General features: G+C 47.1%; 1 protein-coding gene across 3 annotated transcripts; it reads right to left on the bottom strand.

Moving 5' to 3' along the window:
• Positions 1–15592, bottom strand: NEIL2 (nei like DNA glycosylase 2). Of its 3 annotated transcripts, none has more exons than XM_086703827.1 (5): positions 15206–15592; positions 13397–13536; positions 7758–8113; positions 3004–3200; positions 1–1043 (listed from the first exon to the last, which is right to left on the bottom strand). In XM_086703827.1, exons 2-5 carry the CDS (start codon positions 13532–13534, stop codon positions 730–732), a joined length of 1005 nt encoding a protein of 334 aa, XP_086559953.1. In that variant the 5' UTR covers positions 13535–13536; positions 15206–15592; the 3' UTR covers positions 1–729. The 3 variants fall into 3 exon arrangements, with proteins under 3 accessions (XP_086559953.1, XP_086559952.1, XP_086559956.1); XM_086703826.1 differs by having other exon boundaries at positions 15435–15592; XM_086703830.1 differs by lacking the exons at positions 13397–13536; positions 15206–15592 and adding an exon at positions 11782–11959.
• Between the last annotated feature and the right edge of the window lie 400 nt (positions 15593–15992).

The following is a 15992-nucleotide window of genomic DNA, read 5'->3' as shown; positions in this document are numbered from 1 at the left end:
GAAAAGAACAAAGAGCTTTATTTTCACGTGACTGTCCTCGTTTCTTGGACATGTTGCTAACAACCTGACAACGTGTCTCTACAATCCTCGATTCCTGCACTGTTCAACATATCAACACCTTAAGGAGGAAATAAGCAGCTTTTCTCTTAAGCCCACTGGGCATGGCAGGAAGGTGGCCAATTCCCGGTCCCTCTCTTCCTCCCACCCTTCTCTCGGGGTCTCCATCCCACAGGAAGGGATCCAGGTGGGTCACTACCCTCATGTGCTACTCCATCCTCATCCCTGGATCCCTCTAGGGGAACAAAGAGAGACAACTCCTTTTTCCAAATGGAGGGCCTGAAAACCAACCAAGCTTTCAAAAACAAAACCAAAGGCCTGCAAAGCAATGTGGAGGCATAGCTGTTCTCCATATGCTATCACTATCAATGCCCCATTGGGAGGTTTCTCCCTTTACCATTGTCATAATTTTTCTCATCTTTCACAATGGCAGAATTAGATAAGAAGAATTAACCAAAACTAGAGAAAAGAAAAAAATCTAACCCTGTAGAAAGTGCCTTAGAACACCAGAGAGATGGACAGCAATGGTACTGACACTCGCCCCCCCGCCCCCGACCCACGCTGCCCTCCACTTCCTGTGCCCAGTCCCACATACTGACAGTGCCCGCTTTCCTGACACTCAGGAATCAGCCCCTGCAGGGCAAAGTGTTATGAAGAAGGGGCTAGAGAGCCTTAGGAGAGCCGGCCCTGCTCTTGCTCGTCAGGTGGCAGCCTGGGCTGGCACTGCGGGCACCACCAGGTGAGCCTCTGGAAGCCGCCTGGAGGCCCAAATGCCTCTTTCATAACCTGGTGCCCGACGGGGCACTGCTCCTTCTGGTAGACCTGCGTGTGCTGCTGTTTGCCCTGGAACTTGCCCTGAAGCCAGTCGGCACTGAACTCCACCACGTGATCCACCAGGGCCTCCAGATGCGGAGGACTGAGGAGGGAACCAAGAGAAAGGGGATGGATCCCAGCTCTGTACAAGGCTTCGTTCTTAATGATGTTCCCTGGGAGGAGGCAGGGAGAGGGCAAGGGAAGGAAAAAGAACACATCCATGAGGAGCGCGGTCCTCAAAGTTAGCAGAGTAAACTGAAGCTGGTCGGATGGCGGCAGGGGGCTCCTCCAGGAGACCTGGAGCCAGCTCTACCATGGACTGGAGGCTCTTGGGCAAGTCACATATCCTGAGTCAACTTCCTGTCTGCCAAGCGGGTTTGCTAATACTTACCTTTAAGGTTGCTGTGAAGACGGAATGAAGTAAACTTAGGCATGGTCCATGTTACAGCAAAGAGGTTATCAAAACAGGCTATGGAACCTGACCATCTGCCTTTGAACCCCTGCTCAACCAGATCCTAGCTATGTAACTCTGGCAAGTTCCTTAACTTCTGTAAGCTTCACTTTCCTCAGCTGTAAAATGGGGCTTGGTTACCTGCTTTTGTGAGCAGTAAACGAGAATTCTCTCTCTTTCTCTCTCTCTCTCTCTCACACACACACACAAGCACAAATGCTGAGCACTGTGGCTGGTACACAGAAAATACTCAATAAATATTAGCTGTTATTATTTAAAATGTCAAGCATAATGCCTGAAGTAGAAAGTGTTTAAGAGGTATTATTTCATTATTTTTCTACTGCTGCCACATTCTCTGAAGTCAGCCTTGAGCCCTCCTTCCAGAATCAGTTAACTGATTCTCTTCAAAATGTTCCAGCAGTGCACTTTCTTTAATCTCTACTAGGCATTTGCCACAATCTATCTTAAGTTGTGGTGACCTGAGTCCGTGCTCACCGGGCCATTAATAACCTCCTTAAGAGGGGAAGCTGAGCGTGGCAGAAGGCAAGTGTTCAGCATGTGTGGACTGGATGGATGACCAATTCACTGGCAAACCGGTTTCACGGCTCAGCTGTACCATTTATCTGCAATGTGTCCTCTGCTTTAGTTGCTTCATCTGAATAAAGGGAAAAGTAATAAGTAACTATCCTACAGAGAAACAGTAAGAATGAAAGCACGTGCCTGGCATATTAGAGTCACTTGAAAAAATGTTGGCTGTTATTACTATGGTTAGTAATAATGACTAGTTAGTAGAGCATTAGCTCCCGCTATAAATATCCCAAAGGCTACTTGTAAGGGTCTCTTTGTTCCTCAGGGCTCAGGGACTCCCACAGTCTTACTGTGAAAATGTGAGGCCGCTGTCTGGTGAGCCCCTGGGCCTCCTCCCTGCTCACAAGGTGAGCTGTGGCTGCGGCAGGCAACACGAGGCCTCGGCTATGAGGTGATTTTGTCATCACCGGCTCGCTCGATTGCCTCAGCAGCCAATCACAGGTGCACTTATTCTTTTGCTGAAGCAGGAAGAGCAGTAAGTTTTTCTAGTTCAGGCTGTTCTAGTTTTCACAGTGCTCAGCTCTCCCCGCCTCAAAACGCTCACAGTTTCATTGCTCATGACCCTTGCACAGAGAGAGGGAACCTGCTTCCTCGGTCATGTCTTTTAAGCTCCCAGAGGAGGCCTGAGGCTTGTGTGCTTTGGCCAGCAGGCAGCTCCACCTGCCCAAGAGAGGCCCCACCAGCGAACGCGGTGCTCTCCCTCAGCAAACTGTACAGCTCTCAGTTCCCAGCAGATACCGATCAGGTGATCGAGTACCTGCCGGGTGCCAGGCACCACACCAGGCAGTGGAGCATTCAAGGAGGAAGAAGACAGGGCTCCTGCCCCTTAGGAAGTTACACTGGACTGTGGCCACCGGCAGACTCCAGCTTATAATATAATTAGGATACGAACTCTTCAGCTAGGAGAGAAGTTAGAAATTGCCTAATCTAACTCCCTCAGTTTAAAGATGAGGGAAGTGAAGCTGAAGAGATTAAATGACTGCCTCAAGACCAGCAGTACTGGCACACTTCGGGGGGTGGGGAGGGGGGCAGCGGGGGGTGGGGAGGGGGGGAGCAGGGGGTGGGTGGTCTCCTCCCTCTCCCATCAGTCATACCTAAACCAGAGAAGTATCTTTGGTCCAGCAGTGTATAGCAGACAGGCTGCTCCTGGCTCAGAGCTTCCAAGGCTCGTGCTCGATGGAACTTTTCGGACAAGATGTCAGAAGCGGGTATGACCACTGGGGAAGGGCTCCAAGCCATCTGACAATTATAAAATGCCAGGAAGCCACCACCGCCAAAGTACAGGACCAACCTGGGAAGAAAGAAAAGATCGTAAGTCCATACAGTTCAGGGCACGCATACACACAGTTCCCACTCGAGAGTCAGGCCAGATGTCCATAGTGCTCTCACTCCACAGTCAAGATTAACCCATGGGGCACCTGGATGGCTCAGTCGGTTGAGTGAATGACTTCGGCTCAGGTCATGATCTCCTGGTTTGTGGGTTTGAGCCCCGCATCAGGCTCTGTGCTGACAGCTCAGAGCCTGGAGCCTGCTTCCCATTCTGTGTCTCCCTCTCTCTGCCCCTCCCCCACTCATGCTCTGTCTCTGTCTCAGAAATAAACATTAACCAAAAAAAAAAAAAAAAAGATTAACCCAGGGAAGCTAAGATCCCAAAAGAGAAAAGGGATGGCTCTGCCAGCATCAGAAAAATCTCAGGGCTAAATGCGGTGATTAAAAGAAGACATCTGTATCGCTTCATTTCTCTGATCATAGCAATACATGTTCACTGAAGACAATGTGGAACACACAGAAAAGTCTTAAAGCCCAGCAGGTGTGGCTACCTGCACAAAACACAGTTCGTTAAGAAGGACAGAGAAATGAATGCTAAAGAGGTACCACTCCCAGTCCAGGCAAGATTTACTGAGAAATCCATACCCACACGTACTCCCAGGGGCTTCCTGAATTCCAAGGACAGAAGAGAAACTTTAGGAACTTTGATAAAGAAACAATGGGTTACTTTGTGAGGGCAGATAATCAGACCGCAACCGGACTCCACATCTGAAAGGGAATATCCACATATCTGACGTAGCTGGCACCTTATGTGGAAGTGAAGGGACAACTTCAGAGGAAGAGGACTCAGAGACACATCTACCATAGCAACTAAGGTTAACTACTCAAGGAAGACTAACTGTCCAATGGGAATGAGAGCAGCAGGGACCTCAAGCCAAGGGGAGATGAAAAGGGGGGTCATAAGGGGCAGCACTGGGTTGTGTAATATTTATTGTGAGATCTAAGCGGACTATACAGTAGCACACCGGAGAACTGTAATGTGTTAGGAAGGCATTCTTGAATCAGAAGATACCCATGTTCATGTGTTTTTAATATTAATTAATTTACCTACACATAATTAATACTATTATATAGTTAACAACCTGGAACTAAGGTTCTAAACGATCTCAGCAAACACAGGAGATAGGGTGGATATGACAAGAAAAGCAGCAGTGAAGTACAAACATTTTAAAGGTCTCCTCTCAGAAGGATGAAGGAGAGTGAGCAAAAAACCAGTTTCAATAATAAGGGAAAGGTGTCATTCACTTAATGTTGTTTAAAACGCAGTCATTATTAGCTAAGAAAAAACAGAGGTCTAATTTAAAGTCAAGATTATTAGCAATAGAAAGGAGATGAACAGAAGCACTTCCAAATTAACAGGAGTTAAAAAGAGGAAAAAAAAAAAACTTGAAAAATCCAACAGAAGGAAAGAAACAAGATAAAATAAAATGGCAAATGGAAGAAATCCAAATACTGCGGCTACCCCATTCCAAAACACAGTTTCGGTTTGACTTTAAAGAGATACCAAAGCCGGGGCACCTGGGTGGCTCGGTCAACTGAACATTCGATTCTTGGTTTTGGTTCAGGTCACGATGTCATAGTTCGTGGGTTGGAGCCCCGTGTCGGGCTCTGGGCTGCTGGTGTGGAGCCTGCTTGGGATTCTCTCTCCTTCTCTCTCTGCCCCTCCCCGGCACACTCTCTCTCTCTCTCAGAATAAATAAGTCAACTTAAAAAGAAATAAGATACGAAAGCCTGATGTTCACCGTTTATAAGAAACATACCTAACATCAATGAAAAAAGCATGCCTATAACTAAGTGGAAAAAGACCAAATGGGGGGCCAACCAGAGTAGCATTATTCACATCAGGAAAGGCAAAATTCAAGATTAAAGGCAAATAGAATGTATGTTATTATTTAATAATAAAGCTGCAAAGAACCTATGAGAGTCAGAGACTTTGATGCCTTGAACAAAAGGGCAGCAAACACATAAACACACTAGAAAGACAAGGAGAAACTTTATAAAACCACAATCACCCTAGAGGATTTTAACACTCTTCTTCCCACATTTGGCATATTAAATAAAAAAATAAGCAAGGATAGAGAAAATTTGAGTTTTCAAAGCAATAACCTGTTCTTAACAGTTTCATAATGTTTTACGTTGATCTTCATTTATGTACATAAAAATGTAAGCAAAGATCAATGATGTGTTTGGCTACAGATCTTAACAGATGCCTAAAGTAGAAAATTTACAGGCTGACTGCCCTGATCATAATCCAGTAATAAAATGACAACAAAATGATGACCCCACTCAAACATTTGGAAAATGAGTAGACACTCTTCCCTTATAGAGTATATAAAACTAGTATTATTTATTTGAAAGACGAACAAAGTTGATAAAACTCTGGTAAGCCTAATTAAGAAAAAGAGTAGTGTGGGGGACAAAGGAAAATATAAAACATGAAGAATAAAAAAAAGAGATATGACTTGGCAAGAGAAGATTTAAAGAAAAGACCCCTGGGGTGCTGGTGGCTCAGTCAGTTAAGCATCTGACTCTTGATTTTACCTCAGGTCATGGTCTCATGGTTTGTGGGATCGAGCCCCATGTTCAGGCTCTGTGCTGACAGCATTGGAGCCTGCTTGGGATTCTCTCTCTCCCTCTCTCTGACCCTCCCCTGTGCACAATCTCAATCTATCTCTCAAAATAAATAAATAAAAAGACCCCGAATAGCCAAAGTAATGTTGAAAAAGAAAACCAAAGCTTGGAGGCATCACAATTCCGACTTCAAGCTGTATTACAAAAAGCTGTAATCATCAAGACTGTATGTACTGGCACAAAAGCAAATATGTTTATTAATGGAACAGAACAGAGAATCCAAAAATGGACCCACAAATGTATGGCCAACTCATCTTCAACAAAGCAGGAAAGAATATCCAATGGAAAAAAGACAGCTTCTTTAGCAAATGGTGTTGGGAAAACTGGGTAGCAACATGCAGAAGAATGAAACTGAACCACTTTCTTACACCATACACAAAAATAAACTCAAAATGGGTGAAAGACCTAAATGTGAGACAGGAAACCATCAAAATCCTAGAGGAGAAAACAGGCAGCAACCTCTTTGACCTCAGCTGCAGCAACTTCTTACTTGACATGTCTCCAGAGGCAAGAGAAGCAAAAGCAAAAATGAACTATTGGGACCTCATCAAGATAAAAAACTTCTGCACAGTGAAGGAAACAATCAGCAAAACTAAAAGGTAACCAACGGAATGGGAGAAGATATTTGCAAATGACATATCAGATAAAGGGTTGTATCCAAATTCTATAAAGAATTTATCAAACTCAACACCCCCCCCCCACAAAAATAATCCAGTGAAGAAATGGGCAGGAGTCATGAATAGACCCTTTTCCAAAGAAGACATCCAGATGGCAAACAGACACATGAAATCTTTTGTTGCGAATTTATTTAGTGGCATTATTTTCCCCGCCATTATCTGCGATTGTGCACATACTGTGTGGCTTAAAATATTGAGACTTGCATAAAGTAAGGGCATCATAATTAGAGTAAACTTAATCTTCATTATCTGTCTTCTGAGAGTGCACAGGGGCTTCAGCCTCAGCCTCAGGACTACCTGGTTGTCCCTTCCCACAGTGCTGAGATGTGCATTCTGATTTGTAAGTTTTCTTTTTTTCTTTAAAAAAAATTTTTTTTAACGTTTATTTATTTTTGAGACAGAGAGAGACAGAGCATGAACGGGGGAGGGACAGAGAGAGAGGGAGACACAGAATCGGAAGCAGGCTCCAGGCCCTGAGCCATCAGCCCAGAGCCCGACGCGGGGCTTGAACTCACGGACCGCGAGATTGTGACCTGAGCTTGAAGTCGGACACTTAACCGACTGAGCCACCCAGGCGCCCCTGATTTGTAAGTTTTCAAGGTCTCAGGACAAATTATCCCTTAAACTCTGACCAACATATTTTACCCCCATGGAAAAAAATGTATAATATATACATGCTATATCTATAGATCATATCTACAGATCTATATATCTATAAGCTTTATATATACATATACACATATATATAAATATAAAAGAATCCAGCCAAGTGTGAGCACTTCTGCAAGGCCATGAGAATGTGCATTCTCCGTGATCAGCAATGACTCTTTTGGGAATCTGTACTAAGGAAATAATCCTGGAAATGGACAGACACTTACACACCAAGGCATTGCTCTCACAGTGCACTAGTCAAGCCATAAAATGTCCTTCAGAGCCATCCCACCTTCAGGAGCCACGCCTGTGGGGGAAGTTCTTCCTTTTTTCTAAGCTGCCCCAGTATGTTTCCTCGGCTCTCTGAGTACAGACCACAGACTGCTGTCTACTATGGGTAGACACAGAAGTGTCTTCTCTCTCCTAGGAAGTGTGCAGCTGGAGAGCAGGGAGGATAGCCATGTGAGTGAGCCCACAGAGCCTAGCCCCAAGCCTGCACAGGGGCGTTGTGTTAAACACTGCAGAGCCACAGCCCACAGCCCACTCAACCACTCCATTACCTTGGAATGGGGTCCCTCCAGTCACCCCTCTTGTTTGCTTTCTTTGCTCTGGAGAACTCGTTCATCCAAATGCTGCCAAATAAACCAAAGCTGACCTGCAGCCACCTCTCAGCACCTTCTGCAGGAGTGTCTCCCCGCAAACACTCCAAACCGTTGCCTCCACTGGGAACAACACGCTCCAGGGACTGAGAGGACCGGCTGGAGATTTCCTGGCTGCTGGGCCCCAAGGCCTGCTTTTGGTCCTCAGCCTCTTCCCTCTTCTCTCCTTCCTGCAGAGGCTCTGGTAGTGAGTTGTTGCCAAGGGACCCAAGTTCTTCATCTGGATCAAATCTAAGGAATAATTTCTTTCCATGGACCTGAAAAAAATGAAAGTGATCTAAGCCTTTGCTATGGAGTTGTGTTCTCCCCACATTTGTACAGTCAAACTTAACCCACAGTGTGATGGTATCTGGAGGTGAGGCCTCTGGGAGATAATTAGGTCATGAGAGTGAAGTCTTCATGAATGGGATTAGTGCCCTTAAAAGAGACCCCAGAGAGCTCCCATACCCCTTCCACCAGGTGAGGACAGCAAGAAGGTGGCGGTCTATGAACCAGGAAGCAGGCCCTCGCCAGACACCCAAGCCGCCAGGCTGTCTGATCTTGGATTTCCAGCCTCTGGAACTGTGAGAGATGAATTTCTGTGGTTGATAAGTCACCTCATCTGTGGTATTCTGCTAAAGTAGTCTGAATGGACTGGGACAGGCTTACAGCCCCAAAGAAGGGAAGACGAGAAAAGGAGTATGCACGTATCTCTCTGAATGCAAATTTATCCCTTTTTGCCTCTTCCATGAAGCTCTCCCAAGTTGAATGTTTTGTACTTGCCTTTTGCTCTCCACTCAAGTGGTGTGGGCAGTTAGCACATAGTTTTCAAAGTGATTGAAAGCAGAAGACTTAGATTAGCAACGACACAGATCCATGCTATACAGCAGGACCACCCTAGAATTCCTGAGGGGAAATGCTTTCACGGATTGGCTAAGAAGTAAATGCAAATTGTCATTCTTGTATTTAATTAATACCTTTTCTTTGTTAGAAATAGCCAGCACACACACCACACAAACCGACAGCAGCTAAAGTACTGTATTGTGTACACTCTAAATATACAATGTATTTTACACATCGTAAAAATTGGTACTTCTCAACTCACTGAAATTGGGTTTAGAAGAAACCACAAGAGAACTCACAATAAAAAACTATAATCAATAAAAATGGAGTATCGATCAACAAAAACTGATCCATGAATCAAACCATAAAATGTATATAAAATGTAATAAGAATTCACCTCATCCCAATGAAAATGATTTCAGTAAAAGAGGAGAAAGGGAAATGTATGTAAAAGAATGTTCCAGCTGCTTCGTATTCTATTTTCATATTGCTAGCCCTAGTATGTAATATGCACGTCCAGATTCCAGGATGAGCCAGATCTGCATGATATGAAATTCAGGCAAAACCAAAACACCCGGTGTCAATAATGGAATCGCCTATGTTGCTTTTTCAGCCACCAAAAGTACGTACTTAGAGATCACGCAGTTCTGATGTCATCTCCAATTTGTCAGTGAGTATACACATTATAACTGTAGTTCTTCGAAATCCTCTCCCTAAAAGAGGGCATTACCTTTCTAAAGAATTCCAGAATAACTCATCTGCAAGTCTGAGCACGGCAGTTTGCTGCCACATATTAGAAACAGCTTTAGGGGCGCCTGGGTGGCACAGTCAGTTAAGCGTCCGACTTCAGCCAGGTCACGATCTCGCGGTCCGTGAGTTCGAGCCCCGCGTCGGGCTCTGGGCTGATGGCTCAGAGCCTGGAGCCTGTTTCCGATTCTGTGTCTCCCTCTCTCTCTGCCCCTCGCCCGTTCATGCTCTGTCTCTCTCTGTCCCAAAAATAAATAAACGTTGAAAAAAAAAAATTAAAAAAAAAAAAAAAAAGAAACAGCTTTAACTGAGCTACATAAAAAAGTGAGCAAGAATTAAGTGGGCAAAAACAGGCTTTGTTCCAGAAAATACCCTCTTGATGAAAATTCACCAATGTTGGTATAATGCTGTATCTGTCAAATGCCCCTGAGGATCAAAACATTCATCAGGTCAAAAAATGCCTAGGTCAAGACACTGTTGGCAATTTCTACTGTCCCTCTTTTAAATTCCTGTGAAATTGTTGTTACTTCAATTAACTGACCATTAATTGAGCTTATACAATGTGCCAGGCAGTGCGCTAGGCTCTGAGGGGCATACAGATGAGTAAGTCTCCACTCTTTCCCTCTGGAAATTCATTATTTCAAAAGGAAATTCTTGACACATGCTACAACATGGATGAACCTTGAAAACATTATGCTCAGTAAAAGCAGTCACAAAAGAATACATGTTGCATGATTCCATATATGTGAAATGTTTAAAAAAAGGGGGGGGCAAATTTATAGAAACAGAGAATAGATTAATGGTTGTTTAGGGCTAGGGGTGGAAAGTTGGGGTGAAATGGGGAGTGACTGCTAACAGGCACAGGGTTTCTTCCCGGGGAGATGATAATGTTCTCAAATCAATTGTGGTGATGGTTGTAAAACTATGTGAAGATACTAAACACTACCAAATTGCACATTTTAAATGGCTGAATTGTATGTTATGTCAATTATATCTCAGTAAGGCTGCTACAGATTTTTATTTAATTAGAGGATTGGTTAAAAGTCTTAAGTATGTAGGGGGGTTGGATTAGATCTCCCACTCCACCCAAAAAGGATGGAATAGAAACATTAACAGCCATGTAAGGACTCAATACTTATCCCCCATGCACTCTTTCTCAGGCAGCTCCTGGAGTGTGTGCTTTGCAACATGAGAGGGAAAAACAAAGAAGATATGGAACCTGGTGTAGGGAGACTGTTGACCGCCTCCCAAGCTCCTTCTCTCCTCTTCCCTACTGACAAACCTGCTGAATTATGGGAACCTCAATATTCTCAGCTAAAAATCTCTGTCTCCCAGACTCCCTTAGAGATGGGGCAGCCAGTGATACATATGCAGGAGTGGTCAAATGTGGTTTCCAGAAAAGCTCTTTAAATCAGGTGAACCATGGAGAGCCTGGGTGTCTCAGTCAGTTAAATGTCTGACTCTTGGTTTCAGCTCAGGTCATGATCTCACAGTTTGTGGGATGGAGCCCTGCATCAGGCACCGCACTGTTAGTGAGGGGGCCTGCTTGGGATTCTCTCTCTCCTCTCTCTGCCCCTCCCCCACTCTCTCAAAATAAATAAACTTAAAAAAAATAGTAAAATAGGTGAACAAGCAGCTTTCAGGTCCCTTCTGCCCTATCCCTCTTTCTTCCTGCCTAGAATGTAATGGCTGGAATCCCAGCAGCCATGTTATCATCATGAGGATGAGGGTCACACCCCAGGGAGGGGAAAGCAGAGAACCTGATGCCTAATGATCTTGTGTTGTTCCCATACCACTCTGGACTGCCTCCTCTAGACTTCCCATTATGTCAAGGAAGTGAAGGGGGAGCGGGGGGCAGGGGGTGGCAGGGAGGAACCTCCAGACATGAATAAGCTGTTCTTCTGAATCTGTCATGAGTAATCAAACACAATTCCAGATATAGAAACTGGAGAACCAACAAGGAAAGGCAGGGAAAGTGACATGCCAGAAAAACAGGTGGCACAGAGTGGGGCCAATCTTTTCCCTGCTTCATCAGCCCACTGTTCTCATTCCTGTCTGTAACTGCTTCAGAAACCTGAAATGCCCTTCTTTTCCTTTTGGTCCATCGAAATTCCTACATCCTTCAAGGCCCAACTCAAATCCCACCTCCTTCATGAAGTCTTTTACTCTAGGCCCCCAAGGACCTCTTCTCTGTTAAGGCCCTCAAATGGGGCTTAATCATATGCTCTTCTCCTTCCCGTTCACTGTTACCTAACAGTTTCCTCTGTTGTCCATCCAGGTCTTACTTTCCAAATTCGACTCTTGGACCCTTAGGAGGGAGACGTGCAGAGAAGGAAGTGCAGTGATGAGAACTTACCACCCACATGCCAGGCTGTTCCCCAAGGCCATGTCCCGCAGGGTTCTCAGGCTTCCATAACACCCAATGTCTACCTTGGTTTTCTAGGAAACTGGCTCCCAGTTCCGTCTCGAGATTTCCTTTTCCACACATTCTTCAGTCCACTCAGCCATTCCATATATATTCTCGGAGAGCTAGTTCTGTGGCGGGCACGGGCTAAGTGCTAGTGATCCAGAGGTGAAAGGAAATAATCCTGCCCCTGCAAACTTTGCAGTGTAGCATCTGGTCAAAGAGTCCAAAGGCTCCCGTGGGAGGAGCACAGACCTGGAAGTCAGGGGACCTGGCTTCCAGGTAGCTAGGCCAACTTGGGTTGAGAGTTCTACCTCTCTGAGCCCCCATCTCCAAACGTTGAAAATATATGTGAAGCTCTAGAAGACCTCTTTCAGTTCTAACCAAGAATGGTTTTATAACCTGAGGGGGGTGTGTGAAGGGTAAGGTGGAAAAAAGAGAATTAGCATTTATGGAACACCTATCTGTGCCAGGCATAAAGTCGGTTTAATACAATTTTAACTGGTAAGTGATTTATCCCCATTTTACGATTGCAGAAACTAGAGCTAAGAGATTAAGCAATTTGCTTAGGAGCACACAGCTAAACACCAGAGCCAATTTATTTTTTCTATAGGTAATTACCATATATATGCCTCCTAAGAGCAGGCACTCAGCTTAGTGCTAGGCATACAATACTGATGAGGGCACAGGCCCTGACCTGTTTATCTGTCTCCTCCATTCAACAAGTAAAACAAATTCAATTGGAGGACCCCCCACTCCCCCCCCCCCCCCCCGCCTTTCAGGCTTGGGGGGCCTGGAAGCACAGAGAAGTCTCTCCCCAGCTTTAGAGCAGGCAGGCCAGGCTTCTCAGAGGATGTGATGGCAAGGCTGAATCCTGAAAATGAGGAATTACCATGGTCACATGAAGGGATAGGAATGGGGCAGATTTGGGGAAAAAAAGGAAGACTTGCCCAAGCAGGGGGGCAGCATGTCAAAACCCTGAGCAAGAAGGATTGGTAGAGGAGCCCCAGATAGTTCAATATGATTGGAAGTGAGATTTAGGGCAGGGTAAGAAGCAGGCCTAGAGGAAGAGCCACAAGTCAGACCACAGGAGCCCCGGGACCCTCCTTGAGGCAATTCTGACTTATGCTCAGGGCAAGGATGAGCCAACTGGAATCTAGATCAGAAGACTATGCTCTTTCAGAGGAGAGGCTGCATGGGGTCTTAGCATGGCTGTCTTGGGCTCAAGGAAGCGACAGCATGGCAAGTCTGGAGATAAATTCTTGTTGTTTTTTTTTAATGTTTATTTATTTTCAACAGAGAGAGAGAGAGACAGAGCAGGGGAGGGGCAGAGAGAGAGGGGGAGAGAGAGAGAGAATGGGAAGCGGGCTCCAGGCTCCTAGCTGTCAGAGCAGAGCCTGACGCAGGGCTCCAACTCACGGACCGCGAGATCATGACCTGAGCCGAAGTCGGACACACAACCAACTGAGCCACCCAGGAGCCCCTAGAGATAAATTCTACGGGAGTCACAGGACATGCTGATGGAGCCAGCCCATTTATGTGAGGTATCAAACCCAAATCAACTCACCTGGTTGTCTAGGAGCCACAGGGACTGAAAGCTGGCAGGGTTTAGCTTCTTACTGCTGCCCCCTGTCTTGACCACCTGCTGCCCCACAAAGGGGGAGACCAAGTGGTGGAACTTCCTCACAGATGGTCCTTCTGGCATCCCTGCAGGCAGAAGTGGGGAAAAGAAGCTAGCTTTTCTCTAGCATTTTTTATGGGTGCCAAGTTCCAAGCAGCTGTGTTTTGCCATCAGCTTGAAGAGTATAGATGGCCAAAAAGAGAGTGTGGCTGAGAAGAGGGGTCAGATCAAAGAGAAGGACGAACTGTGCCAGGGTGTGGGCCAGTTCCCCAGTAATGGCCCAGTTTCCTTCTCCTTTCTTCATGCAGCAAACTTGTTACACACCAACAGCATGCTAGGCATCACGTCATGGGAGCCTCCACTTTGCTCCCGTGGCGGCTTGGACAGGAGCTGGCCCTAGGTAATTTGCCTGCACTGTGGGCCCCAGACTCCTCTCCACACTTTCCCTGTCCTCCCCCTTCAGCAAAACCAATTATTCCAACCCACTGCTGCTGATTTCTCTCCCCACTTTTAGGGGAGAAATGGTGATGGAAGAGAAGGCTGTAAGGGACACAGAGACACAGATGTGGATGTGGTCTTCCCAGGACCACCCCACTAGTAGGGGTTCTGTGTGTGTGATGACAAATACAGAGCTCAGAACCATGACAAGTGCAGACAGGGGGTCATGTTCGTTCCGAGCAGGGAGAGGCCACATCCAGCTTAACTACAGATAATTATTCCTGGTAACTGCAAACAGCTGGGGTTGTTTTAACCCTGATCCATGGTTATCTGTGACCCCCATCTCTCTCTGCCCCCAATCACCAAGTTCACTCAGAGTTTACGTGTAAGCATTCAGATGTTTGAGTCTGAGTGGCCTGTACCCAGGTTTCCTGCAGCTAGGAGTCCCTCCCCACCCCACCCCACCCCTCCCCTTAACCAGGGCACACTACTTAACCATCCATTTCCTCACCTGCACAAGACTCTGTAAGTTATGACAAAACCCCAAAGAACTAAGTAGGTACCTGGCATGGTGGGAGCTATCGTATTTCAGCAGTTCTAAAAAACATTTAAAGTTTTCCAAAATGGGGATGCCTCTTACTATATGCATGCTTTCTCATAGTTTAATTAGCAGCACGTTCAATAATGTGTATTTTAAATTTGATGGCGCTTTAGATTCGCTAAAAAGTAGTGCTATTTCCCTTAATCAGGCCTTCAAGATACTGGAGAGGCTTTACTGACAAAAAGTTCTGGATTGCAAGGAGACCTGCCAGACTGGAGCGGACCTAAACCTCAACCAGCTCTCTGTACCCAGGCCATCTCCAACGGAGGAAGTTTCTGGAAAAGCGTCCATCTGAAATGCACTTACCCTTTGAAATTTCTTGACACAGGGGCGTATTTCTTTAGGTATACTTATGGAGATGTAAAACTGGGCAGCAAGTTACCTCTGCCATAGCCTGAAGGGACCAGAAGGGGAAAGGACAAAGATTTGATGGGGACATCTTGCCTACTCTCAAGGCCCCTCCTTAGAGAGGCTAACCGCCGTGAGGCTGGTTAATGGCTTCGTAGCCGAAAGAGGCAGCGGAGAGGGGCTTCAGGGCGTCCTCCCTTCTTGAGGTAAACCACTCACTCCCCGAGGGTAGCTCTAAAACGGCTACTTTTCCCCAAGTCTCTCAGGGTGAGGCAGGGAGATGGGCAGGCGCAGAGACAGGGCTGAAGGGCACGGACGGGAGGCTCCCAGGGGTAAATGCAGGGACGCACAGCGGTAAACAAACCAACCAAAAAATTGGGCCGCGGGTGCGCATTCCGGAAAGGATGCTTCTAAAACTGTCGGTCACTGCGTCGTCGCGCAGGTAGCTGGTGACGACCCCGCGCAGGCCGCGGGAAAACCGGGCACTCCCGGCCGCAGGGGCTCCGCGCACCGCTGCACAGGGGGCCTGCGCCGTCCCGGCCTGCTCCTCCCTCCCCGCAGGCGCGGGCCACGGCGGGGGCGGGCGGCGGAACTCACCGGCTGCGGCCCGCACCCCTCAGCCCGCCCCAGGACCGCGGCGCCGCTTCCGAGCACAGGACGGAGAGGACGCGGAGGCTGGCGTGCGCCCGGCTCTACCCGCGGAACGACCCCGGGAGAAGCAGGTCCAGATCCCGAGGCGGGGAGGGGCGGGGTAGCGCCAGGCTCCTCCCCCAGGGGGGGCAGGGCTCCGGTGTACGGCCGGGGCGTGGGGTGGAGCGGGACTCCGCCCCCGAGCTGGGGGGGGTGGGGTGGAGAGCGCAGGGGGCGGGGCCCTGCTCTGCCTGTGGAGGGCGCGAGGCTCCTCCCCTGAGGGGGTGGCCGCGTGTTGGGCGTAAAGGGCGGGAGAAAGGGAGAGAAGGGCAGAGAGAGGCAGAGATCGACCACCTGGTGGAGACCAGCAAACCGCGTTTGGGAACGTTTATTGTCTAATGGAGACAGGCAACTATAGTGAAAAGTTAAATTCCTGAATAGGAGAACTTTGGGTGGTTCGGGCAAAACCTTTTTTGAGTTGATTTCGTACGGCGTCCAAGCTTAGGTCATTTTGGAAAGGAAACA

The sequence above is a fragment of the Puma concolor genome, chromosome B1 (genome assembly GCF_028749965.1).
Source record: "Puma concolor isolate L17-30 chromosome B1, mPumCon1.1.hap2, whole genome shotgun sequence".
Classification (NCBI taxonomy): Eukaryota; Metazoa; Chordata; class Mammalia; order Carnivora; family Felidae; genus Puma; species Puma concolor.
This window is presented reverse-complemented; position numbering and strand designations above follow the sequence as displayed.